This window comes from Chanodichthys erythropterus, chromosome 14 (genome assembly GCF_024489055.1).
Source record: "Chanodichthys erythropterus isolate Z2021 chromosome 14, ASM2448905v1, whole genome shotgun sequence".
Lineage (NCBI taxonomy): Eukaryota > Metazoa > Chordata > Actinopteri > Cypriniformes > Xenocyprididae > Chanodichthys > Chanodichthys erythropterus.
In genome coordinates, this window is record NC_090234.1 from 36,013,263 (window position 1) to 36,041,197 (window position 27,935).

The 27,935-nt window shown below is 35.2% G+C and overlaps 1 protein-coding gene across 2 annotated transcripts in view; it reads right to left on the reverse strand.

Annotated features, from left to right (window-relative positions):
• Nucleotides 1-27,935, reverse strand: part of thsd7ba (thrombospondin, type I, domain containing 7Ba) — a 350,089-nt gene that overhangs the window by 71,457 nt on the left and 250,697 nt on the right. For both annotated transcript variants that reach the window (XM_067409173.1, XM_067409172.1), the window contains exons 10-14: nt 20,338-20,529; nt 18,027-18,255; nt 9,211-9,326; nt 6,576-6,708; nt 3,853-3,956 (exon numbers count right to left, since the gene is read on the reverse strand). In XM_067409173.1, coding sequence (XP_067265274.1) covers nt 3,853-3,956; nt 6,576-6,708; nt 9,211-9,326; nt 18,027-18,255; nt 20,338-20,529 — 774 coding nt within the window. The remainder of the gene's footprint in view (nt 1-3,852; nt 3,957-6,575; nt 6,709-9,210; nt 9,327-18,026; nt 18,256-20,337; nt 20,530-27,935) is intronic.

Here is a 27,935-nt window from a genome sequence, read left to right on the forward strand (position 1 = left end):
CTAAAACACACATGTGGGAGATGCGAAATGGATAAAAATGATTAAAAAAATAAAAAAAGAGGACTTGAATAGGCCCATTGATAGCATGTTTGAGTCATGCTCTTAACAAACTATGTTTTATTTCCTTTTTCCATATTGTGAATAATAAATGTATATCATTTTAATTTGCTTGTTACACAATGGAGCCTAACTTATTGTAATAATTATTTGACAGACTACTTTTACACTCAGAATTATTCCTCAGCATCCTCATGTACTAAACTGCATTTTTTAAAATTGTTTGTGTGCTGGAGGTATGCTATTATGTTGTGCGCAGAGTGATGTTAACATTTAAGCTAGCTGGTGAGAGAAAAAGGCACTATCAAAGAGTCTAAAGAGGAAAGTTGACAGCGAAAATAGGGCATACAAAGAAGAATGGAAAGACAACTATGCGTTCATCCTACCTAGTTTTGTGAATGCAAAGCCTTTGTGTCTTATCTGCAACGAAGTTATCGCTGTTTGCAAAGAATATAATATTAGGGGCCGTTCACATGTCGCGTCTAAAAACACGTGGAAAGCATGGCCGTGCCTCTTTATCCTCCTTTCCAAAGTGCTTGCGCTCCTGTGGCGTCTATCATTGCCATGCAACCATGAACAACTGTGATCTCCAGACAGATCTATTTCAGAACCAGCCGCTATCAAAATAATCTGGCCACGGGCCAGATATTATTGCTGGCGGGCCAACTGTTGCCGACCATTGCTATAGATGCTGTCAATACACCAGAAATCTACATTTCAGTAATGTACAATGCCCAGATTTACAAATATGTACATGTAAATGAAAAAAACAAACAAATTAAAAACACGAATACTAATGAGATCAGACCAGACAGTGGAGCTCACATGATCACCAACAGACGCAGTCACTATATCACCAACTCTCACTGAAAATGAATGACTTCAGTTTGCTCTGTCGCTGCAAATCTGTCTGAGGAAGCACAATATGCGTGAGGTTTGCGTTAGTTTTGCAGAGGTGTCTGTCTTTCTGGTTCATTTAGTGTAATTTACTGCATTGCCTTCTAGCCATGTTATTTATTTTGGAGGATGCTGATAGAGCAAGTGTTCTCAAACACAGCAGGAACTCTGCGGCTGGCTCATTTGCATCTGTGTGGCGGAGAGAGTCTGCGTGCCTGTCTCAAGTCACCACTCCACCTGAGTACACTGAATATAATCAAATTACATCAGCCGGGGATGCTCGCCTAAAATAAAACAATAAATCATCCGTGTACATATACACAACCTGTGTAATTTTTAATCACTAGACCAAGGTAAAACAAGAGCTTACTGCAGTTGTGGTGGCAGTACTCGCTGTTAGTTCTTGTGGAATAAAAAGCAGAAACGAATCGGTGAACATTCGTAAATTAACCAAGATTTATTGTTTACTATAATTCATGCCCTCATGCAGGGAGATCCGAGAGGAGGTCAACACTATGTCAAGTGCTGGTTTAAATAAACCATGAAATTGAATTTGCACACAGGCAAGTGCTCTCTGCAGTCCATCTTCACGTAATCCGTCTCCTAACCTTGCTGTGGGGGCACTCGTACTATAGCGGCTACTTACTAGTGCCTATTTGAATCTTCCATTGCAGGATAACATTTACACAGACTTATTATTTCTAATGAATGGCCTCATTAATTTTAATGAATGCACTCAATATCTGGAATAATACTGACCTTTGACTCGGCACAAAAATGTCAGCTTTCTTCCATTGTACCAATGTGATATTCTGATAAACCGGGGAAGGTCAGTAAAATGTCACACTACTTTGTGTCTAAAAGTAATAACTTCTGGATACAATCAGTTATTTTAATTTGATCTCAGCAAATTCTGGGTTTCCATGGAGAATATGTTTGAAGATATTTGAAAAATCTATTTATTGGCCAAATTATTATGACAGGCTTCCATTTTTGAGTTATCATAGTCTTTTACATTAACACTATAATAACTACAATACATCATATTATATAATGCTTAACATATAAATTCAAATAGGAATACTTTTTAATAAGAATCAAAAGTTCATTGTATTTCTCATTATGTGAATGGACATGGTGGAACTGGTGACATGTAAAGCATTATACTAATGAATTAAAGAGGACATATTATGCCCCTTTTCACAAGATGTAATATAAGTCTCTGGTGTCCCCAGAATGTGTCTGTGAAGTTTCATCTCAAAATACCCCACAGATAATTTATTATAGCTTGTCAAATTTGCCCCTATTTGTGTGTGTGCAAAAACATGCTGTTCATCTTGTATTACATGTTCAAATAAAGCATTGATCAAAAAAAAAAAAAAAAAAAAAAGAAAAAGGAAGAAACAGGATTCAAAACGATTATTTAATCAGCTCAATTAATATTTCTAGATACCTTATTATCTGAATTAGAATTGTTTTAGACTGCACATTAGCTTATTTCCCATTAACTTTACTTAACTTCTAAATTAACAACAGCGCATAAAAATGTGGTCTGAGTTTCACAAACAAAAACCGCAGACAGGCTGAAAATGTAAATCCATTCTCTGTCAGTAGGTGGTGCTTTTATAACAGCAGAAATAGAGCCGTTTCCCCGGTAACCCCATAAACAAAGCAGAGCTGCGCTTATAAACACTACGCCTTACACATAGGGATGATGAAAAGAAAATACCATCAAAACTTTTCTCAAGGCAGTCAGTTCCCTTCAGAGATACATTCATAGAATTCATAGAATTTCCCTCAGAACTCTGTTGTAAAACCTCTCACTTCTTTCGCCATTTTATTCAAACGAAACATACACTGCTGTATCTGCGTGAGTGCTTACTTTGCTTAATACTGGACAGTATTTACCGTGAGTTTTTCAAATCCTGGCAATCAAATACGGTTTGAATGATGATTAAAATATTAAACTGTAATACTAATCGTCGGAAATTGCATTGTGGTTTATTGTCATACTGGTAACTGCTTCCTCACAAAACCTTCAAACTACAGTGAGCTTAGAAACCCCTCGTAAATCTTTAGAGACATCCAGGTTGAGAAACATTTGTATAAGTGATACAGAAAATTAGGAAATTACGTTAGGGGAATGTTCTGTTTTTGCTGGGGCCCGGCTAACAATTTCTGGTTCCCAGAATGTTCTTTTTTACAGTTTGTAGCACGTTACTCTAACATTCCCTTAATATTATTATAAAGTTATTTTATCAATCCTCTAGCGTTATTTTAACATTATAATGTACAAGGAAACCGAAATGGCGGACTGCTTACTCGGTGTGGTATCTATGCTAATATATATCTATAATGATTGTCACCAGTCATGGGCGGGGCTTAACTCTTACATAAGTGTAGGGGGAAATCTGGAATCGCTTGTTTGGAGATACTGTTTATGATTTATGGGGATTATAATATAAGCAGTGGGTAAATTTTGCATAATAGGCTGAAACAAAGCTATATGATAGCTAATATATATATACTCTATCAATATCTGGAATAATTTGGCATTTGCACAAAAATGTCAGAATATGTTGATATTTCTATAAAGAATATGTTTATATTTGCTTACCAATATCACACATATACAGAACAAATCAAAAAGTTTGGGTATGTTTTTTTTTTTTTAAGCATCTTTGCCCCAAAGGCAGACTGTTCCTCTTACATTGTCTGTGATGTTTGACAGCTTTCACTTCCACTTGTACAGTGACAATGAACAAAGCAGAGCTCAAAGCAATGAATACATTCATATATGTGCACAGCGAAGCATATAGCTCAAAGGCAGAGCAACAACAGGTGGCTTTGTAGTGCACCATGAGAATTTACTTTTTACATGAAACAAACTTCTCTTACCTCTCATCTCTAATCCTTTACCACACGATTCACTCGCTCCCGTCATTCCCTGCTGGACAGAATCTGGGACCAGAGTACATGGATGCCATCTGTGTGTCTTCCAACTGAAAAATAGATGAAGATTTTTAGTGATGGTTTGATGTTGAGAAAAAGTCCCCTGAGTAGTTACCATGACATGATTTTTTTATTATTTTTTATAGTCCAAGACAGGCACTAGGTATTATTAAGGTAATAACCGGTAGCATATAATAGAAAAGAAATAACACAAATATGTACACATGTAAGCACCCTTCCAGTATAAACACAATGCGTATCAATAGAAGCCTTTTGGTTACAATACTTAAATCAGAATTAACCAGTCTGATGCTGTCATTTTTTTATGATACATGAAATGATTTGCCTTTGTATTCAGGGGGCTTTTACAGGCCTTGCAAATGAGAAAAAAAAAAAAAAAAAAAAATCCCGTAATGATGTATCGCATTAAATGAATGACTTTCTTGTCAATAGTTTTAATTGCAAGGGATTTCAATGGCAGATGCCAATGTTGAAATGTAGAGATCAGAGTGGTCAATAGTTAATGTGTCTTACTTTATAGTCCATACTTCATCACTCATAGTTACCAGGTCTTTTAGTTTTGTGGCTCCCACATTGTGGAATACTCTTCCTCAAGACATCCATCAAGCATCCTCCCTTCTATCCTTCAAAAACCTCTTAAAAACACATTTCTCTGAATATTACTCTTCAGCTCTTTATCTGTAATTTTACCTTGTTATGTTGTTTGTTTGTATTCCTCTATTTGTTTGTATTACTCAGTCCTGTTTGATGTTTCTTGTGTTCTGTTCCTTAAACCTATCTTTGTAAAGTGACCTTGGGTGTTGGAAAGGTGCTATATAAATAAAAATTAGTATTATCATTAATGTGATTGGATGTAAAACATCCTGCTTCAAATGCAATCAAAAACTTATTTCGAATTTGATTACTGTTTGTTACTGTTACTCAAAAAATTAATACAAAGGCCCACATAATTCAAGATATGATTGCAAAAAAGTACTTGTATGAGAGCTTGTTTTTATATTATAACATAAGATATAATTAAGCAATATCACAAGAGCAAGAGAGCCGTTTTCACAAATATGAGAACGACTGCAGGCATTTCTCAGGCAGTATTTAACCTCGTTTCCACCGAATCTACCCGGAACAATTTGTTCCAGGAACATTTTTTCCCCCAGATCTATTGCTTTTTGCATTTCCATAGCGGTCTAAAGTACCATGAAGATTAGTCCGGCGACGTAGGACTGCGTGCGACTTTCCAGTTCCCGCTGGATTTCGCCCTCCGCATATAAGCTTAATAAAGCCTGAAGCTCGTCGTCAGTCCATCTGTCGTATTTTTAAACTCCAATGTTGATTCAAATAGCAAACAACTCTTACTGCACGCACCTCAACAGACTTTTAAAAATGGTGGTTGAAATTAAATGATGCGTGGAGTCAACCAATCAAAATGCTGTGTGAACTCAACCAATCATCATGTTCAGCGCCCAAGTCCCAACCCTGAACGTTGCTGAACTTTAAAAAAAGTACTACCTCATGAGCAGGGACTTTTTGAGGGGAGAATTTTTACCCGGAACTTTATTTAGACCCTGGTTTCTCCGGTCAAAACACACAGAGTACCACCCCAAAGACCCTAGTTCCTGGGAAAAGTTCTTGTGCTGGAAACGGGACTTATGTGGATCTTTTAGATGAATTTAAGGAGTGCTGGTCTGGTCTTGGTCTTGACTCTGTCTCGCCCTGCCTTGGTTTTGTCTTGGTCTCAACCACTCAAAGTCTTGGTTTTGTCTTGGTCTCAACTCACACTGGTCTTGATCTCTGTTTAGATGATCTTGACAACACTATAAGTACTCCTCACATGTGATGATTTAATTTTTATTATAAATAAATAAATAAATTTCATTTTAATTAAATCCACATTTAATTTACAATCTCAGTTAGAACTGTTACGCTACTGTTCAAAAGTTTGTGGACGGCACATTTTTTTTAAAAATGTCTCTTTGCTCACCTAAGCTGCATTTATTTGATCAAAAATACAGTAAAAACAGCAATATAAGTATTCAGTCTCTTTTGCTTAATTTAATGCACCCTTGAAGCTCAGTCTATGTCAGTGGTGCCTCATTATTATCATTCAAGAAACCTTGAGGTCTTATCCTATGACAGGTGTTTTTTATGGCATTCAGAAGCTTTAGTTGAGGTTTATTTGCATGTTGTAAAAGCAAGAAAGAGTCACACAGTGTTCCAGAGATACAGATTATCCCTTCTGAAATGTTTGTGTACAACATGTTTTTTTATGGGTGAGTTTAGAGAAACAAAATGCTGTCTGTTATAGCTATGATTGTATTAACAAATCAACCGACTTCTATTTGTGAATAAACCTCACAGAATAACAGTTTCAGAAGTTATTACAACTGCTAAATCGCATTCACATGAGGCGGAGAAACTAGCTCGACATTTACTTACGCAGTAAATTACTGCTACAATGCGTGACTTGTGTATTTTGTGGAAAGTATTGCGAGTTTACAAAACAGCATATAATATATTTCATACCTGTGATTCTGAACTGTTGTGTGCATTTGCAAAAGTTTTTTTTGACTCCACAAAAGTGAAATGACCAGACATTGTATCGGTCTAGCTGATAAAATGGTATACCACAAGTGCGACTGCAGTTTATTCACCTGTAAGTGGGACAAAGCAGAAGAGCCTCGCATTCTCTCTCCTCATATAAAGTATCTGGACACTCTTGACCCCCATTGGCCGCCCGCTGGATGATGATCCTGTATCGTGACTGTGAAGGCACGGTGCTGTTCACTGCACAGTTCAAACAGAAATAAAACATTACTTTCACTTTATTAGTATTCTGACAGCGATTACCACAGCAGGAACAATTCAAAGAGCTCTTTAGATAAGAGGTAATGATATGATTCTCTGGTGGAGTTCACTTCCTGTTCCCTGTATGGATCCTAAGCTGATGTAACGACTTCATTTAACAGACGATGTAAGGCTCATTAGACATTGCTAATTACTAAAAGACTGATAATAGCACAATTAAGAGGGTGATCTCATTAACAGAAGACCCAACAGGGTAAAGCACACTATTTACAGAGGGGATGTCAGTTATTTAAAACATTTCTTCAAATGTTACCATTTGATTCAATCATCATAAATGCCTGTTTACTGCTTTCTTTAGTGGAAGTAATTAATAGTCTCATTAAAATGTAATAAAACTTTTCTGTTGTTAAGAAAAGTGCCTCTGAGAATGAAACATACAGCAGTCTGTCTTTCACTGCTTTTACAGCAGTGTATGACATCACATCACAGCAGGCTGTGGAACAAGCTCTGGAGTGTGTGAAATCTTTGTTTTCATTATCTGTCCTCATGGAGTTTTTTTTATTTTAGCTTTTATTAACAAACTCTGTAAATTTTAGAAATAAATTATTAGATAAGAGAGAATAGGGAAATGCTGAAATCTGATTGAGATGTTAAATAACATTTAAAGTCCCCCTGAAATAATTTTTTTAGTTTTTTAGCTTTTAGTATGAATATGTTAGCCTTGATGTTATGAATAAGCTGGTGCGTTCCAAAACAATGACAGCATTCGCATTTAGAAGATATTAGCATTCAAAAATTAGTCTCTCACTTCCGCTAAAATGGATCACGGATTTTCATGACATCACCGTGCTCTTCAGCTTCTCATCAAATCTTCTGTCCAATCAAATGCTCTCTAGAATCTGAAGTCCCGCCCCTCCTACACTATAAACAGACGCTGAAGCTGCGGCTGAAATTGGTCATTTGTTCACACATTTACTAGATTCTACATGGTGAATGGCACATAGTACACTATATAGAGGATAAGGAATAATTCAGACAGTGTAAATATGCTTTCCATTGACACGAATGAAGTCCGCTTGTCACGTGAACCGCCGCAACGCGAGAACAGTCTACTCTCGTACAGAGTAGCACAGAGTGGATCATATGCGGGAGTCGGCGCAGACCACAAAATGTATTGGACCTATTTAAATTCTGCACAGAATGCTGTATTTTAAACCAATATAGAGGAGATTAGGAGGAGAAACAGTTAGAGATTAGAGGGAAACAAAGCTTTACCAAGCTCAGTGGCTCTGGCCGAGCTGTGATATAAACAAAACGCTATTGGATATTTTAAAAAAGGGTGGGGCTGTTCGATACATAGCCCTGTCTTCCTGTTTCAGTTGAAATTACGTCAACACATTGAATAATGCTGAGCATTCTAAGACACTTCAGTGGGCCTTTAAAATCAGCATTAAAATCTGATATGAACTGTCCCATAAATATTGCTTCTTATGCTCAAATAACATTAAATAAAGCCCTTTTTTTAGGTTGCCAATGCACTTGCCAATGCACTTGTCTCAGGACACTTCTAACTGTGGCTGCATGATGACTTTATCAACTGGCGAGTGGCTCATTTATTTAGAAGGTGGGACTGATTCCACAATATTGTGGAATCGATAATGGTACTTTATGACTCAAATAATACACATTTTAAGGTTGCAGCTCATGTGGATGATTTAACAAAAATTCAAGCATCATAATTGTGGTTCTAAATCATTGGGATACATGGCCCCCTTTACTTCCATTGTGACCGCATTACTATAACAAGAAACAAGATTCAGTTTTTGTGATAATCATAATGTGCATGGTATTAAACCCAGAATATTTAAAGAAATATTTATCAAAAAAATAAAATTCTGTTATGTACTCATTCTAATGTTATTTCAAACACACGTTGTTCTTTCATATGTATCATGGTTTCCACAAAAATGTTTTCTTTTTTCAACATTGATAATAATAAGAAATGTTTCTTGAGCATCAAAACAGCATATTAAAATAATTTCTGAAGGATCATGTGACACTGAAGACTAGAGCAATGATGCTGACAATTCAGCTTTGCCATCACAGGAATAAGTTACACTTTAATATATATTACAATAGCAAACAGTTATTTTAAATTGTAAAAATATTTCACAATATTACTGTATTTTTTTTTATCAGAAATGCTATGGTGAACATAAGATGATCAAAACATAAAAAAAAAAAAAAATAAAAAAAAAATAAAAAATCTTACCAATCCCAAACATTTGAACAGTAGTGTACATGTTCACTATGAAGATTAAAAATGTCTACTTGTTCCACAGTAAAAAATGAAAGCATACAGTTTTGGAAACACATGAGGGTGAGTAAATAAACACTTTATTTTCAGGTGAACTATCCCTATATGTGAGTTACCACCGAAATGTCAAAGCTAAAGGTTGTGTGAGGAGATTGTATCAATACCTGGCAGGCATGTGGTAGGGCAGGCTGTCCATTCACTGAAAGGAGTCACAATGCAATCTTTCCTACAGGCCAGTAAACAGGGTTGAATGGTGTCAGGTCGGGCAGATTCTGGACACCTATGACAGAACAGAGAGAAGGAACATATTTTAAGATCAGTGATAAGCTGTCTTAATTCATACTGCAGTTGCTCTGTCCTTGACCTTTTACCATGAGTGCAGATATCATCTGTGCTGGCGCTATGTTCAGCTTGATTTACTATACCACACAAACCCAGACATTATCATGTACAGATACAACGCAGTTACAATGACACTATCTGTGCAAGAGAAGATCACGACCACACTGTAGGGGAAGTTGATGTAATATTTATTGCATCTTACCAGCAGAGGCTGCAGCTGATTGTATCTGAGTGAGTATACGGTAAAGGTGAGTTATTTTGGTATGAGTGACGGCAAGCGAGAGGCTATGTGAGCCTTAATATTTCTTAAGAGAGAGAGAGAGATAAAGGGAGAGTGCCCACACAGCTCCCTATACTGTACTGTGTACTCTGATAGAAAAAGCATCCAGTGCTAAAAAAAATATTTAATTCTGATTGGTCGATCACAGTGCTCCAAGATCATATGTTTGCGTAACTGATTATACATAATGATTGTATATTTGGCAATTTCCAACATGTAAAAAAATAAGTACACCCCATTATTTTTTTTCTTTTTCTCCCCAAAATGATATGTGGATGTAAACTACCAATCAAAAGTTTGGGGTTGGTAAGTTTTTATGTTAGGTTTTTGAAACATAAAATAAAGGCTGCATTTATTTAATCGAAACTACAGTGAAAACAGTAATGTTATGAACTATTCATACCATTTAGAAATAACTATTCTATTTTAATATATTTTAAAATGCAATTTATTCCTGTGATTGCGAGCCATTACTTCAGTATAACATGATCCTTCAGAAAGCATTAATACGTTGATTTGGTGCTCAAGAAACATTTATCATCAAAATAAATGTTGACAAAAGTTGTTCTGATTACTATTTTTGTGCAAACCATGATACATCTTTTGTAACATTACAAATGTCTTTACTGTCATTTTCGATCACTTTAATACACTCATTGCAAAATGAAAGTAATAAAAATCTTACTGACTCCAAACTTTTGACCGGTAGTGTATTCATTCTGCAGTTTTACAAAAATATCAAATATAACTTCAACAGTCTTCAGTGGAATAAATATGTATACAGTATACCTATATTTACTTTCCATCTGGTGTACTTACTTTTTTTCCATAATGTACCTGTTTCCTCTCTCCAGTATCGGTTTCTTATAAAACATTAAAAGAAATTCAACTTAAATATTTCATGCACATTGATCTATTTGGTAAACAGCTGTGTGGTAGGAAGGATAATGACATTCTCCCTGGTGAACATATAAGAAATAATGTACAGCCAGATGGTCGTTTTCAAAAACAAACCCCTTCAGGTTGGAACAAGACCCATTATTTTCTTATAATATCTGGTTGACTGCACATGATCCCTTACATACAGTATGCACAAGGGTGTATGTCCTGCTGAGGAGTTTGCCTCACGTGTGTCCTTGTGAGTGCGAGTATGTGCATGGTTTTGTTTGAGAGCATGTTGCTCCTTGGAGAATGTCCATCCCTGTAAGCTGGATTCTGGACATTTCATTTCCAGGCTCAGTTCACTTCCCAGCATGCAGCAGCTCTAAAGAGAGGCGGTGGGACTCAGCAGGCCTCTACCAAATACAGGCTTTAGAGACCAGCAAACAGGACACATCAATGCAGGGGACAAGAAAGAACAGAGCCATGAATCATCTGTTTCTCTCTTACTTTTGTGCTCTGTGGAGCAGAATGTCATTACAGAGGGCAATCACCCAAAGGCAATGATGCTACACAGCTTTAGGAAAAGAACAAAAGAGTGGGTGGAGGATAAAAACAAGAAATCAGCAAAAAGAGGAGACATCACTGAAGAACAGGTTGACACTGTCTTTTCCTTTTTATGAAAACAAAGCATGTTTATGAATTGTTCCAGCTTAAAGTGTTAGTTCAACCAAAAATGAAAATCGTCATTACTCACTCACCCTCATGTCGTTACAAACCAGTAAGACTTTTGTTCATCTACCGAACACAAATTAAGATATTTCTAATGAAATCTAAGAGATTTCTGTCCCTTCATTGACAGTCTATGCAATTATCACTTTGACGCTTCAAATATCTCATAATGAGACTGTAAAACTAATCCATATGAATTGAGCTATTTATGCTGCCTTCACGTGCTATCGGAAATTTGATAATTCCCTCTTGTGAAGTCGTGATTACGAGCTCATCGCATTCAAATTCCAAAATGGGGCAATTTTTACCAAGGAAACTCGTATTTACGATAATTCACTTAAAGGCAGCATTAGTCCAAAATTGCTGAAAACACACAACCGCTTTATATGATGGACAGATTGAATTTGAACTTTTATTCATATATAAACTTTCATCAACGCACACATCAGTTGTGGCAAACAGAAGCTCAAGCATGTTTGCTTGATGTGCGAGAACCGATGAGCTTCATTCTCATGCGTTAAAGCCAATTCGAACCACACAGACAAATGCTAACAAACACCAACAAACAAGTTGGCCACTGGATTTAGAATTTTATGAAAAATAACTGTCATGTTCACACTGCCCCAACAGGCACCGAACAAATGCTGATTGAACATGTTCAGTCATGTGAAAACAAACCCAGACCAATGGTAACAGACTCCGACAGGGGTAACACACTGATCTGACAAAACCCAATAAACGTATCTGTGTGGTGTGAATTGGCCTTTATGCAGAACATTTGAGATTTCACAAGAACCAACAAGTTTTTTTTCTTGCACGGCAAGTAGGTAGGGTTGAGCTGGAGGTAGATCAATGAATATACAGTATGTGAACAAAAGCCTAAATTAAATCTGTTCATCATATAAAGTGATCGAGTCTCTTTAGAAAAATTTGGACTAAACTGCTCAATTCATATGGATTAGCTTAACGATCTCTTTCTGAACTATTTGAAGCGTCAAAGTGGGACAGAAATCTCTTAGATCTCATTAAAAAAAATCTTCATTTGTTATTCGAAGATAATGAAAGTCTTTGGGGTTTGGAACAACATGAGTGTGAGTAAATGATCACAGAATTTATATTTTTGGGTGAACTATCCCTTTCAAATTTAATTGGATGGGGCATGTTTAAAGCAGTTATAAAAAAGCATTAATTCACATGACAAAAGCAATATGATAAAACACACTTGTTCAATTTATAATTAAGTATAATTAAGTTGATTTCCCTGAAAAAAGTAAAAATGTTGACTGTAGCAATATAGATATCTTTTCTCAGTTTTTTTTTTCTTTCTTTCCTAATTTTTTAAATTTTTTAATTTGGTGAGGCTAATGGTGCAGAAATCATACATTTCTGCTTTAATAATACCAATAATAATAACTATTCTGATTCATATGGTTCATTATTCTATCTGTAAAGAATACTTTATTATGATTATTATTAATAATAAATACAATCACTTTTTCAACAGTTTTATCATATTTTTGTTGCCACAGTGTTAGAAAAGCAGTATGTCATTGCAGAAGTGCAGAAATGAATCATTTCCACTATAACTATTCTGATTCAAATAAATTCTGATTTCACTTCGTGAAATATTTGTTGATTATGATTATTATTATTAATTAATAAAATGATTTTTTTTAAACAATATCATATTGCTGTTGCCACAGTTTTAGAAAATCAATAATTCACCCAGGGTTGTAGATTAAATTGATTTTATTTATTAAAACGACAGTGGAGAGAAGGCAGGAAATGATGTGGCAGTGGAGAGAGTGGGGAGAGCGGCAGTGGAGAGAGAAGCAGGAAATTATTTTAAATGAGGGGGAAATAGCTCGGAAATCAAGCTTGAACTTGCATCACCCACATTTCATTGGTCCAAAAAACAAACAAACAAACATAATATAACATCCTGCACCACATAACAGCTCTTTCAAAATGGCTGAGATCATTTAGCAGTTTCACATTTAATGTTGACAGACAAGTTGCATTGCACCTACAGTATATAGAACTTGGTTTCTTTTCCTCTTTATGCAAGCATATATAAAAAAAAGAATATTAATAAAGAATAGGTCTAGCAGCAGAAAGATAAACAAAAATCTCCCTGTTGGGTCATTTCATATATCAGGGAGTTTAAATAGCTCAGCCATGCCGTTTTAAATAAAGCAGAGTTTTCTGAACACACTCCACCTACGTATTAAATATCAGCCGCTCTCATATGATGACAGAACATGTTCTATATAACTGATGTTCTGTTCTGGCAGCCTCCAGCACAGGCGTCAGGACACAAGGGATATGATGTGTGTGTGACACAAACACATAAATTTACTCACACCATCAAACACATACATGCCATATACAGTTCACCCATCCGCAATTTATGCTTCAGTACATTTGTGAGTTAGAGCGTGTGTGTGTGTCAACAGACCACTATAAACCAGAGAGTGATGTGTTCTCTCCAGACTGTAAAGAAGCTTAGATTACCAATTCATTTGTAAACACAGTTGTATTTGACATCTCTTTCTCCTTAACACACGTTATGCCTTTCAAGCTCTCGCAAATGCTCTCCCACTGTGAGCTCAAGGCAGTGTTTACATTGCAAAAAAACAAAAACAAAATAATCTTAATCAGTATGCTTGTCTTGTTTCCAGTAAATGTCTAAACACCCCTAAATCAAGATTTAAAAGATTTACTTGAGAAGTAAAGATGTGTAATAAATCAATATTTGTTTTCAGAGAATAAGCCTAAAAAGCCCAAATTTTACTAGATGTTGTTAGATTCATGCTTGAATAAAATAAATACAATAGTGGCCAAAAGTGATGTTTGGATTAGGAAAATTGAGATCTTCACCCTTTATTTAAACGGACTGTCTATTATTATAAGTGCAAATAGCGTTCCTTGTTGGCAAATGCTATTTACATTAACTCCGCCCATCAATGTCTGGTTGGGCCACTCAAGTTTTAAAAAAGAGACAGAATTCAATGTCTTCAGTGGTGCAGCAGTAGCAAGTAAGGCTTGCATCTGTGAGGCTTTTAACATGATCGACGCAGGTTCGAATTCGCCTTTTGCCGAGCTAACATTTATTTTCAATAAAAATGAAAATAATGTTCTAAAAGTGGGAATAAACTGCGAACGAGTGTTTAATAATATTAAAAGTGTTTACTGGGTAGGGTAAGGGGAAGGTGTACGGAGGTTTTCTTTCTCCCAATAAGGCAGCATCCATTAAATAATTTTAATAATCATTTACACTCTATGATATTATTGCATCCTGTTAATGTACAAAAATACTGAGGTGCAAATAGTAGCTGCCAATATAAAGTATAGATAGCATCTAATTACTATTTACTCTTATTGCAAAGAACTGATACTTTACATGGAGTAAATAGAATCTATTGCTATTTTCACCTATTGTAAATAGCATATTGCTAAAATGCTGCTATTGTAACTTAGTGTACATAGAATATATTGCTATTTTCAGTTAGTGTAAATAGCATTTATATCTGTTGCACTTAGTGCAAATAGCCACTGCCTTATTTAAATATTATTAAAATTTTTTAAATATTTTATAAGCATATTGCATAGTTGTGCTGGCAGTCAATTGATTTATTTGTGATAATGCAATGATACATGCCAAATTGTATGTACAATTTTTGGCTATGCTGTCATACAAAGAAATTATGAACACATGCAAAAACAAAAGAGAATCAACAAAATATGAATAACTGATTATGTTGTAGTCAATGTATGCTTTTTCCTGTGAGTTTTTTTGTTGTTCTATGCATTTTTTTTTTTTGCATAGTAAAATAAAATCTATAGCTGTAATTTGCCTTTTAGTGTTTCGTGCTTCTCTCATATTTAAAAAAAAAAATATATATATGTCATATTTTGATGGTTTAATCGAACTTATAGGGTCATTAAAAACAAATATCCCCTCTGGACATCACTACACACACACACACACACACACATACTATATATATATATATCTATATCTATATCTATATATATCTATATATATATATATCTATATATATATATATCTATATATATATTATATATATATATATATCTATATATATATATATATCTATATATATATATATATATTATATATATATATATATATATATATATATATATATATATATATATATATATATATATATATATATATATATATATATATATATATATATATATATATATATATATATAATATATAAGATCCAGACAGGTGAAACAGAATATTTTTGTAATTTTGTAATAGAATGATTCACATATAATAGTCGTTAGTTGTTATTAGGAATTAGATCATGTGGGTGATGAAATCGAGAATGCAATCTTTTAAAGATTAATCGTGCAGTTTGCCTTTGTGCACCTCTCTCTCTCTAGATATGAGACGTATACGAGTAGCATGAGGGCTTTTCAGTATATTCATTGTTATAATATTCATGAGGTGAGACGTCTCTATTAAAGGATATGCTCCTCACACTTCGCCCACCCATCAGACCAGAACCGTTTTCTGAACAGGGCTTAAAAAGAAAAAAAGAAAAAATTGTAATTGTAATTTTGTAATTTGTAAAAATGTAATTTTTGCCCGGAAGACGTATCGTTTCATGCAGTCATGTGACCATGATAATATCGAGAAAATGTTGCTATCGCGATACCACGATATTGATAACATCGTTACATCCCTAATAGAAATATTAGATATTTTTACTAAAAAGACAAAAACTGGCATGTGTTTCCAGGCAGCCCATTCCCAAAACTGAGGTAAAGCCAAAACCTAGAACCAGGCCAGCGAAATATGCCATCCCATAAACTCACTTTACGTTTGTGTCATTAATATAACAGAAAGAAATGGATAAAAGACTGCATTATTTATGAGCCCCTTTTCCTGATGCACAACACAATATCTTCTCCATGCAATGCAATAGAACATTTTATCTTACCCAAAGTGCCATTACACCACTCCCACAGGAAACATTTATCAAGGAAAGACCTGGGGCAACATGAACCTCTCATAGAGGAAACAGAGGGAAACAGTCCAGCCTGCACTCAGAGCCACTCACAGCACAAGACTGAGAATACTGACAGACACGATTGTAAGATACGGCTTCAGCACAAGTAAACCAATCGTTTTTTCCTAGTGAAAAGGTCAAGGAAATGTGAACATCTCTTGAGAATCACTTTCTGATGTTACTGTACATCATTCATGCAGTATAAACATGATGTTTGAATGGAAAACCGTCAAAGCAGGATTTTAGGACTGCGTGATTATGTACAGTAGCAGAATGCCTCAAAGACACATCCCAGAGCAGAAGTTTCTAATAATATCTGCTTTAATTTAGCACTTTGATCAAACTAAATGTACATATATTTACAAAAGCTAGCAGAGGGAAATATTTTTCTCTGGGAATTTCTTTATTGACCAAATATGCATGTCTTACTGATATTATGCACTTGTATTTGAAAATATACATCTGGGAGAGAAAATGCTGACACTGTTTAAACGATAAAGCTATAAAAATGGATGATCCCATAAAGGAAACCGGCCACATTGTAAAACTGAAACCCTACAAAGACGTTCTAAATCGAATGTCAGCACATATTTGATGAGGTATTTGAATGTATTTGATAAGGCTGTCTATACTTCTTTTGGTGGAATAAGGGAATCTTAAGCTTTGTTCATACATCACATAAATCCTTTTAGAGATCAGATACGTTTGTTCAGACAGTGCAGTCAATAAATGGTTTATCAATCTATATTGGCTGCCCTAGTACCAACAATGCTAAGAGACATAACAGAGTGATAGCCATGAGCATTACCACATTTTACCCATTCATACATATGCCGTGTCCAAAACTGCTCCCTTGTTTGATTATTCATACATAGTGAATGACAATGAGAAAGAGAATTTAGATGCAGATGTACTATGACTACTGCACTTTGTGTATATTAGAGTCACAACATGTCCTGAATGATGAAAAAACTAACTGAAATCTTTTCTGAATGAAACATTTAAAAAAAATCTGATTTTAAACGTATTTCAAGTCACAAAAAGGATATGTTTTCAATCCAGTTTCAAAGGGATTTAAAGGGATAGTTCAAACAAAAATTAACTATCACTTAATTTACTCACCCTCAGGTTGTTTCAAATCTGTATGAATTCCTTTCTTCTGAAATTTTGAAGAATATGGGTAACCAAACAGTTGATGGACCCTATTGACTTCCATAGTATAGGGGGAAAAAAATACCATGGAAGTCAAAGGGGTCCATCAACTGTTTGGTTACCTACATTCTTCAAAATTTCTTATTTTGTGTTCAGCAGAAGAAAGAAATCCATACAGGTTTGTAACAACTTGAGAGTGAGTAAATGATGACAGAATTTTCATTTTTGGGTGAACTGTCCCTTTAACTCAGATTAGCCCCAAATAAAATGATAAAAAAATCATATTACTGCCTGTCTGAACAAAGCATTATTGCCAGTATCTGAAGGGAAAAGTAAGTGCTCTATGTTATTTAATATTAAAAAGCAGTGAACACCAAAGATTAGTAAAATATACCATTTCAACTTCAAGCTATGAGCAACGTTGGAAAATCTATGTGCTTTAATAATCTAACCTCCACAAAATGCCACTGCAAACACTTTTAGTGTGGTGTGTGGAAATACACAAATCCACAGATTATAAATTTCATACATAAAAATAAGGCACCTTTTGGGAACAACTGGCCCAACGCCCATTTTCATGCAGACCACTTTACGAATCTGCACCCCGACAGCACAGGTGGCCGTTCCGTTCCAGTAGCTGGTGCCATTTAGATTCATGGAGGAGTCTTCAATGCATGGTCCCCATGGCGACGCTTCCCAGTAGAATGTGATGCATGGATGATCATTACAAGTTCTCCACTCCTCCAGAGCAGTAGCAGCTGGACATGCCTTAGCTGAAATGAAAAAGATCATTAACTGCATTACAGATGGAAAACCCTCTCTTAAGTTTGCTTTAATGCTCCATAAAATGTTAACGAGCTACATGAGCATAAGAGGCATGAAACAGAAATCTACTGGGACATGTGAAAAGATGTAGATATATGAATAGAAGAAACTGTTCATGATGTAATTTCTGAACCACCAGCATCAAATTAATTAAAAAAAATAATGTCTCATTGACAAAATGAGACAAACTAAGTTTGGTTGCCTCAAACTCACACCATTGATTGAGTCAACTTTCAACGAATCTCAACATAACACCAACAGTTATGTAACAGTCGGGCTCGTTAATATGTACGCCCCCAATATTTGCATATGCCAGCCCATGTTCAAGGCAATAGACAAGGGCAGGCAGTATTAACGTCTGGATGTGCACAGCTGAATCATCAGACTAAGTAAGCAAGCAAGAACAACAGCGAAAAATGGCAGATGGAGCAATAATAACTGACATGATTCATGATAATATGATTTTTTTGTGATATTTGTAAATTGTCTTTCTAAATGTTTCGTTAGCATGTTGCGCGAGGACTTAAAGGGGCTGCAGCCTGAATCGGCACATATTTAATGATGCCCCAAAATAGGCAGTTAAAAAAATTAATAAAAAAAAATCTATGGGGTATTTTGTGCTGAAACTTCACAGACACATTCAGGGGACACCTAGGACTTATATTACATCTTGTAAAAAAAAACATTCTAGGGCACCTTTAACCCCCTGGAGTCGTATGGATTAATTTTTTTAATGGATGGATGCATTATTTTTGACTTTAAAACGTGGCCCCCTATTCACAACCATTATAAACCTTGGAGGAGTAAGGATATTTTTAAACATATCTCAGATTGTGTTCGTCTGAAAGAAGATCATATACACCTAGAATGTCTTGAGGGTGAGTAAATCATGGGATAATTTTCATTTTTGGGTGAACTAACCCTTTAATTCCTTTAACTGAAATATAGTAGAAATACAATATTGTGATATTAAATAAAATTAGTTTAGACTCTTCCATTAATTTGTTATCAAAACAGAATCTAAAACTGAAATCTCATCTGTATCAGCTTAGGTTTTATATTGATGCATCCCAAAACCTTCTTCCATCATATTACTGTACTTGAAATCAAATGAACACACGAAACCTGAAGAAGCTGAATGTATATTCTACATGTGATGCAGGAACACCTGTGACACGTTCTGTGGGACCAACTTCCAAAATTACTTCTGCACTTTTTATGATTAAAAGTAATTCCTACTCCATCTGCCCTTGAAGCAAATGACATTGTATTGACATTCAGCCTTTCTCCATAACACAGGGACTCATTATGAGTGTAACGTAGACCAGCTGAATATTAATAAGGGCTTGTCTGATTAATGACACTTGGTGGATGGTGTGTAGAGGTTAGGATTTTATTTCCATTTTCCAGATGCATAGAGAGAAGTGTATGTAAGAGCATGAACAATGCTGTTACTCAGTATGTGTGTGTGTGTGTGTGTGTGTGTGCGGCAGCAGAGGGGGCGGAAGTAGTCTCTAGACTAAGGTATATTTAAGTCTTAATTACACAGCTCTTTCTGTCATTCCAGAAGGACTGTGTGTGATTGGAAAAGCCCACAGCTGTATGTAGGCAGACAGAAAAATGAGACCCTGTGAACACATTTTTATCACTGCTCCTCTGAAACAAATATACAGAATGCAAAATTGCTCCTCCACTCACAAAAACAAACTGATTAATGGTGTTATGTCACCCTCAGAGTGATATTATGAGTAAATTACTTCCCTTGTCAAATCAATATCACGGCATTAAATTGTCTGTTTATTTATAAACATTTTTTTTATTATTATAATAGATAGGAATGTGCAGTGAGACTGGAACACAGTGGGAATAAAAGAGGTAAGGAAATGACACATGCAGGCCAGACTCAAAGCTGTGTCCACAGAGGCACCACGCCATGTCACATGCACCATTCATTTGTGTGCCTTATTTTTTCTTAAATAAAAAATAAATTTTTATCATCTAATATCTGTGAAAGATAAAAGTCAACTGACCTTCTTCTGGCAATCCTAATATGATCCGTGTGCGGCTTTGTCTGCCCTCTGAGTTTTTACTGGAGCAGCTGTGGGAGCAGGATGACCAATCAGACCATGAGCTGAGCACACAGTCACCTGAACACGCCATTACACAGGACACCTCTTTAGGGGGTGGCTCATCTTCACAGAGTTCCTCAGGAACAAGCTGCCCTGTTCAGTGGAACATAAGACAAGTTGTAATGTCACCATCATTACTTGGTGTTAACAGGTATCAAGGGAGTTTACTGTTGTCTTTCCAAACTTGCACATTTGCCCATTTCTTTACTGAATAGAAAAAACTGAATTATACTGGCCATTGTGAACATTCAATATTATAAAATATATATTGTAATATACAACTACAGATGGATGGAGGATTATGTACACTGAAGAGGGATTGGTGCAAAAAAGCAGCTTTGCTACTACAGAAAAATATATTTAGAAAAAATATATAATATATAGTATATTATATTAATTATATTATATTATAAAACGGTTAGTTCCTGCCCTTGATTCTGATTGGTCAATAGCTGTGTTTTATTCATGACAAAACACAGCTATGACCGCTTCGCCCAACGGTTCTGTGTATCACTACACAACACTCTTAGCAACAGTCCTTTTAACATTTAAGGGGTTCTGCCAGCGCTAGTCAAAGCATTTGTCTTGTTCCATTTTCAAAACAATTTAGTCTTTTCAATAAAAAAGTCTTCACTACTGACTGACACACTCATAAAGACAATCTTTGCCTCCATCTAACGGCATGAAAATGTAACTTCTGTTGCTGTACACGATCAGGGACTATTTTTTTTCTGGCGGAAGATTTTTTTTAGAAAAAGTTTACTTCATGAAAGTTGCACTGATACATATTTCTGTCTTTAATATTTGTATTGTGTGGTAACTGTATAAAAGCAAAAAGGTACCCGAGGCTAGTGCTGTGTCGTGAATAAGTCACGGCTGAAGGGCGTTGTTAGGCTCAACGCAAAGCGGAGTGCCTGCAACCCATTAAGCCTTGACTTTTTCACACTACAGCACTAGCCTTGAGAACCTCATTGCTTATATATATATATATATATATATATATATATATATATATATATATATATATATATATATATATATATATATATATATATATATATATATATATATATACACACAGATTTCCTATACCTTCATGTTCTCTAGATATTGTCATTGGCCTTGAAAAACTCATATTAGTCAGAAATGCAATGTATTTTCGCATTGAGGTGGAATAAGTCATTCAAATGACAGACACATAACTTAGCATTAGAGTAAATCATGATTATTATGAGGTCCCTGTTATAAATGTGCTCATATTCACTGCTTTCATCTTTTTAATGCAACTTTGATGAAGACTAAGTGGTTTTTATTTCCTAATAAGAGATCAACAGTTGTGATTCATCAGCCTTTTTGTGTTCAATCACAGAAATGGGAAACGTGAAAATAGAAGGGGCAATTTAGATTTCATTATGATGAACAAGTACTGAACACTAATATTCTGATGACGCTCCAAACCCACACAATCAAGACTGTCAAAGTTACGACTGCACATAGTGATAATGCCATCAATTTCTCTGCTAAAATGATCTGCCCTTCGATCTTCAAACAAATTAACCAAATGAAATATTTGCTTTGTGTGTTGCCACTGATTTTACTAATGACTGCTTGATCAGATGGGCAGATTTTGTTTCCTTTCGCCTGCAGGAAGGAAAAGATTTGAACAGGAAATAGTATTTGAGAGGATGAACCAAAGGCCATTTAATTTATTGGATGCCAGTGAGCTAGCAAAAGACAGAAGAGAAAGAGAGCTGGGCTGTCTGCTGAGGTTAGTGAGAGGAAAACTCTCATTTCATGCATGAAAGATAGACATTAATCCTTCCATTCACTTCTCTAGGATTACACAAAACTTTCCTATAACGATTAAACCCTAAAAAACATCCCCAACAAACAAGCGCACATCCTTCTTATGCACCACCATAACGGACCAATTTCCTAAAAAAACAAACAAACAAACAAACAAAAAAAAAAAAACGAATGAGTGGGGAATTTCAGTGGTCACGACAAGGCATCATTATTTCTCTTGAACCCTGTCATTTACTTTCAAACATGCAGTTAAGCAATAACAACCCAGGGGCAGATTTGTTATCTATTTTATTTTTATTTTTTTCCCCTGCTGCAACTGCATCCGTGTCAAGAGGCTAAGAATGTTAGATGGGTGATGTTCTTAATCCAATGAGGCATAGATGGAAGATATTCCCTAAGGCGAGTCTCCAGCCCTCCGCCTCCAACCTTTAGCACCAGGCTTCTTGAGTCATCAAAGCAAAGAGACTGGCGAGGAGGGACTGTAGGCATGTTCTTGGCAATCAAATTGCTATTGCAAAACACTGCAGGCGACCACGTGACTCAGACTTCAATGAGTTTGAAGATAACTGTTGCTTGCACGAGGTGGAGGACCCCTGAGTGCAATTTAAACTGCAGGCAGAACCGGAAACCTCCATTCATCTACAATGAGGTCTCTACACCATGAAAAGACAGTTTGGAAAAAGAGGTATTTGGTCTATTCTTGACACTGACATCAGGGATCCAAGATATTGAAGAGATTTATTGACCCCCTGAAATGAGTGCATTAGCATTTCTACAGGCTCCTGCAATGCAGAGAAATATCAAGAAAGAAAGACAGACTACCTGCATTAAATAAATTGTGAGAACTACCATTAATAAGTTTGGGGTCAGTAAGATTTTTTTTAATGTCTCTTATGCTCATTAAGGCTGCATTTATTTGATCACAAATATTGTATAAAAAGTCTATTTTAATGTTTTAAAATGTAATTTATTCATGTGACAGCAAAGCTGAATTTTTACTCCAATCTTCAGTGTCACATGATCCTTCAGAAACCATTCTAATATGCTGATTTGCTGCTCAAGAAACATTTCTTCTTATTGTCACTGTTAAAAAACAGTTGTGCTGCTTAATATTTTTGTGGAAAATGCAAAATACATTTTTTCAGGATAATTTGATTGATTCTTTGATGCATAGAAAATTGTCTTTACTGACACTTTTGATCAATTTAAAGCATTCTCACTAAATAAATGTACCACTTTCTTAAAAAAAAAAGTACTGTAAGTATACTGGTTCTACAATTAAGGAAACTTTTCTGAAGAAAAAAAGTGTTAGATTTAGAATAACTCAAAACATTTGGTCTTTTTAATGAGCTTTACCCTTTTTTAATAGTTTTGAAATGTAAATGTTGCCTGATTGTCCTTATTTTGGACTTTTTTTAAACTAAAACAGTTAACTTTTTATATTTTTTATAATTTTTTTTAAGCTAATTGACTGCCATTGAACATGTTTGCAAAACTACCGCTTATCCCACTTTATCATTAGCATCAATATATTAAATTCCACATCACACAATTCAATTCACATTTATTTGTATAGCGCTTTTCACAATACATATCGTTTCAAAGCAGCTTTACAGAGAATGCATGTCAACATTACAATTTAGAGAATGCAGTTAGCTAATGTAATAATTTAGGCAATTTAATTTACAATCACTGTAGAAGGTAGAAGCAATGAGCTCCTGGAAATAATGAATTACATATTAACAATAATTATGATATATAGAAATTTGGGAATGTGCACATAACACCAAATTCTACTTAAAATCAAATTTTTACTCAAGGACATGTTATAAATGAAGTATAGTTTGAGGAAGCTTCATTTTTCAATATTTAAAGTTGTGAAAAACCCCTAATTGAAGAATCATCCATTATGAAAATATCTAATGAAGCGTAAAGTGCAATTCATTCTGCTGTTAATGCATATTATACACTACTGTAATGTCCATGCTGGTCCAAAAGCTGGTTGACCATGCTGTTTCAAATCAAACAAAATAGGTATATGATGGTGAGCAGCTATGTCGACCTTTTTAGCAGGGATGTCATATTCCCATAAAGTTAGATAATGTATACTGCAGAATTTCATACACCAACACATTCAGTGGTATAAATGGTGATGAGTGACAGTAAGTTCACAAAAAGCTCCAGAGAAAGAAAATAGCAGGAATTATACTGCAAAAATGACAGTTCAAGAGTCAGAAATAAAAACCAAGCAGCGAATGTTTTCATTTGAACCAACCGCGCAGGGCTGTTTTTCTCGTCTTCTGAATTATGCACAAACTGTAATACCATAACAGGTGCTTGGCAATTTGAACACCTAACTGTAATAAGTTAAATTGCAGAAAGAATAATACCAGAGCTCCAAATAACAGCACTGACTTACGGGTCATATTGCAGACATTAAATGATTCCAGTTTTCCACCTCCCTAAATCAATCCACTTCCTCTCCATGATATAATATATCAGAAATAATTGTGAAAGTTTGAAAGGAACACTTTGCCCCAGGAGGGCTGGATGAAAATGTGCATGCAGATTGCGGAAATTAACCTTAACAGCCCACACAGAGAGCAAAAAGCATTGGAAGGGCCACATCTTCCTGGCTGAAATCTCTTTGGCTCACTTGCATTTAAGAGGAAAGAAGAATAAATAAATAAAATAGTGCTGCTTGTGAGCACCCCTTAATCTGTGTACCATTTCATGCTACGCTGTTCACAAAGTACAAAACACTCCACACAAAAATGAAAGAGAGTAGGAGGGAGAGAGATCAAGAGAACAACCCTTGATTCCCCTGCAAGCACAGACACAATTTTTTTTTTTTTTTTTTTTGAAATTTTTGTGGACTATGATAAAAACATGCCATTTAAAAACCAAAAACTACCTTTAATTTAATCCCACATTAAAGTTTGAACAGAGCAGAAACAAAGTCATAAATGGAAGTGATAACGAGTGTGACATGAGACCTGTTCTCAGATCAGTTCTCAGTGAACACCTCCTGTAGGTGGATGAAAGTTGGACTGATTCATCATTCATTTTTTAGACAGTCAAGGACAAACCCATTCACTTAATAGCTCACAGGGGATTTTAGTAAATTAGTTATGGCATGGTCTTTTTACAGTCTAAGAGAGCTGAAATTAATTACCAAAAGCATGATACAAGCACTTTACTTTTTCATTCAAATTCTAACAAAAAGTGAGGGTGAAATATAATTGTGATTTTTAAAGCTGCTGTGTGTAATTTGTGCACCATTAACAACACCAACACGGACGTGGCTAAAAGATGTCAACACAATAGAAGATGAGTACAATTAATTTTAGCTTAGATTAGACATTCTCTAATTGGCTACTGAAATGAATGAAATAACTACCAGCATAATTGTATACCTATTCTTGTTGAACGAAAACTTACCTTAAAAAACAAACATTTAAAACGAGTATACCGCTTTTTGTCAAAACCAATTTTGTCCCTACCACAGTCTTTCTTCTGTTGAAAAAGAAAAAAAAAGAAAAGAAAAAAAAAACTTGTGGTAGAGATCTATCTAATACAAAGGAATTGTTGAGTAGGAGTTTTCATTTCATTAGTGTGTGTTAGCCTGACAAGTTGTCAGCACTGGAATTTGAAGTTTTGTGTGTTGTGCTGTGGTTGTCATTAGTGCTGAATATTGATATACAGCATTGTTTCCTCCTGCACAGCTCTCACCTGCAGTCCACCCTGCATTCCAATGATGATATCACAAAATATAATTCAAACGCACCTACTCTCCTGATAAAACTACTGGCATGAATTAGCCTACCTGAGTCTGTGCGTCTGTCAACAGCGTTCGGCAGCAGTGCCTCTACTAATAGCGAAACTGTAAGATTATCTACCTCAAGTACCACACAGTTATTACCTCCCTGGTGCGAAATGTCATATATCTTTTAAGTTGCTAAACTATTTTACTGTTTATTCATCAGTGCAGCATCAGAGCAGCAGTGTGTGTCTGTACTGTATGTGTGTGCGTTTGAGAGAGAGAGAGAGAAAGAGAGTATGTGCTTTCAGGACATAATGTATTTGTGGCAAAAACCATGACAATAATTTGTCGTTTTCATCCTATTGTTTACTCTATTTATTTATTTGCTTGGTCAGTGTCATTGTGGGTTTTGTTTCTTTTGCTGTTATAGGCTGTAAGGACCTTTTGAAAAAACTGAAATCATTTGGAGAAGTTATATGGAACTGTAAAGAGGTCAAGACCTGCCTGGAACTACTTTAGCCGTGCGTTTCCCTGAAAATAACTGCACACCTTAGAACTAGGGGGGGAACGGTTCAGTTCGGTTTGCATCACAGTTTTAGTGTCACCATTTCGGTACAGTTCGGTATGTGCTATGTTCAGTAAAAAAATTGTCAACAATTGTCAAATAAAGAAAATAAAAATAAATAATCTAACTACAAGAAACAGCACAAATAAATACATGAGAGCTAAGATACAAATAAAATAAACAATGCTTAACAGGTTTTTCAGAAATTAAATAAAGTAATCAAATATGAAATAACACTGTATATAAACTTCTTTGAATAGTTAAATAAAGATTAAACATTATTGAAGTTACAAAAGCTATTCAGTCTACACTGTAAAAAAAATCCCAGAAAAATTTACGGTAAAAAAACGGCAGCTGTGGTTGCCAGAACTTTACCGTAAAAAATACAATAGCAACATAAAAAAAAAAAAATCTGTTAAATTTACTGTAAAATAACGTATTTCATTAACTGATATAATGTTAATTTACCAACCTAATGAAGTGCTAATATCTATTTTGCACCTTTATAATATAATGACAGTCACCAAACACAGTGGTGATAAGAGTCACATGATGAATCAAAGTTCATCACAAGCAGATTTTCCACAAGCTGAGAAGGACAACACTAACATATAGAAGGTGCACACAGTGTCATTCACACACACACTAAACACCATCATGGTAACATGCATGAAATTTTAAAAATGCAATAAACATTAATTTAGCAACATTATATGTAACAAAAAACCCTAATGTACATAACTGATTAGAAAAAAATTAAGAAAATATGTAAAAATTAAAAATTAGCCCAAAAATTTTTCACCACAGCATTTTTACAGTCTTTTACTGTTAAAATCACGGTCATTTTTTACAGTGTAGAGTGATTTCTTCGTGCTTTGTCGTTCGATTAACATTAACAGAATATTAGACTGTCCCTTTAAGACATAATTCAAAGATCCAGTACTTTCTCCTAAGACATAACCTACCATGTTTGTTAGGGTACTCGCTAAGTTGGGCATGTTGACATAATTTTTGTGTGAATTTGTCCGTTTAGGTGCAAGACTCGGAAGAGAATTTGCGCGAGAATATTTGCGCAAGTTCTCTTTCGCGTCTTACGGATGAATGTTCAAATTGGCAAGGTTTAAATGATTTTAGTTTAAACACAGATAGCAACATGAGATGCTCAGGTCTCACCTGCGCTCTTATCGCGCACTATCAACACCCGGGTGATGACGGCATTAATGACTGGTCGTGGAGCTTTTGGCATGTCACTGAACATTTGTTTACAACGAGTGACCATTTTGTCCATGTTCCTTTGATCATCGCTGTTGTAATGTATTGGGAAACTAGAATGCATATCCATTGACTGAAGCATACATTAGCCGA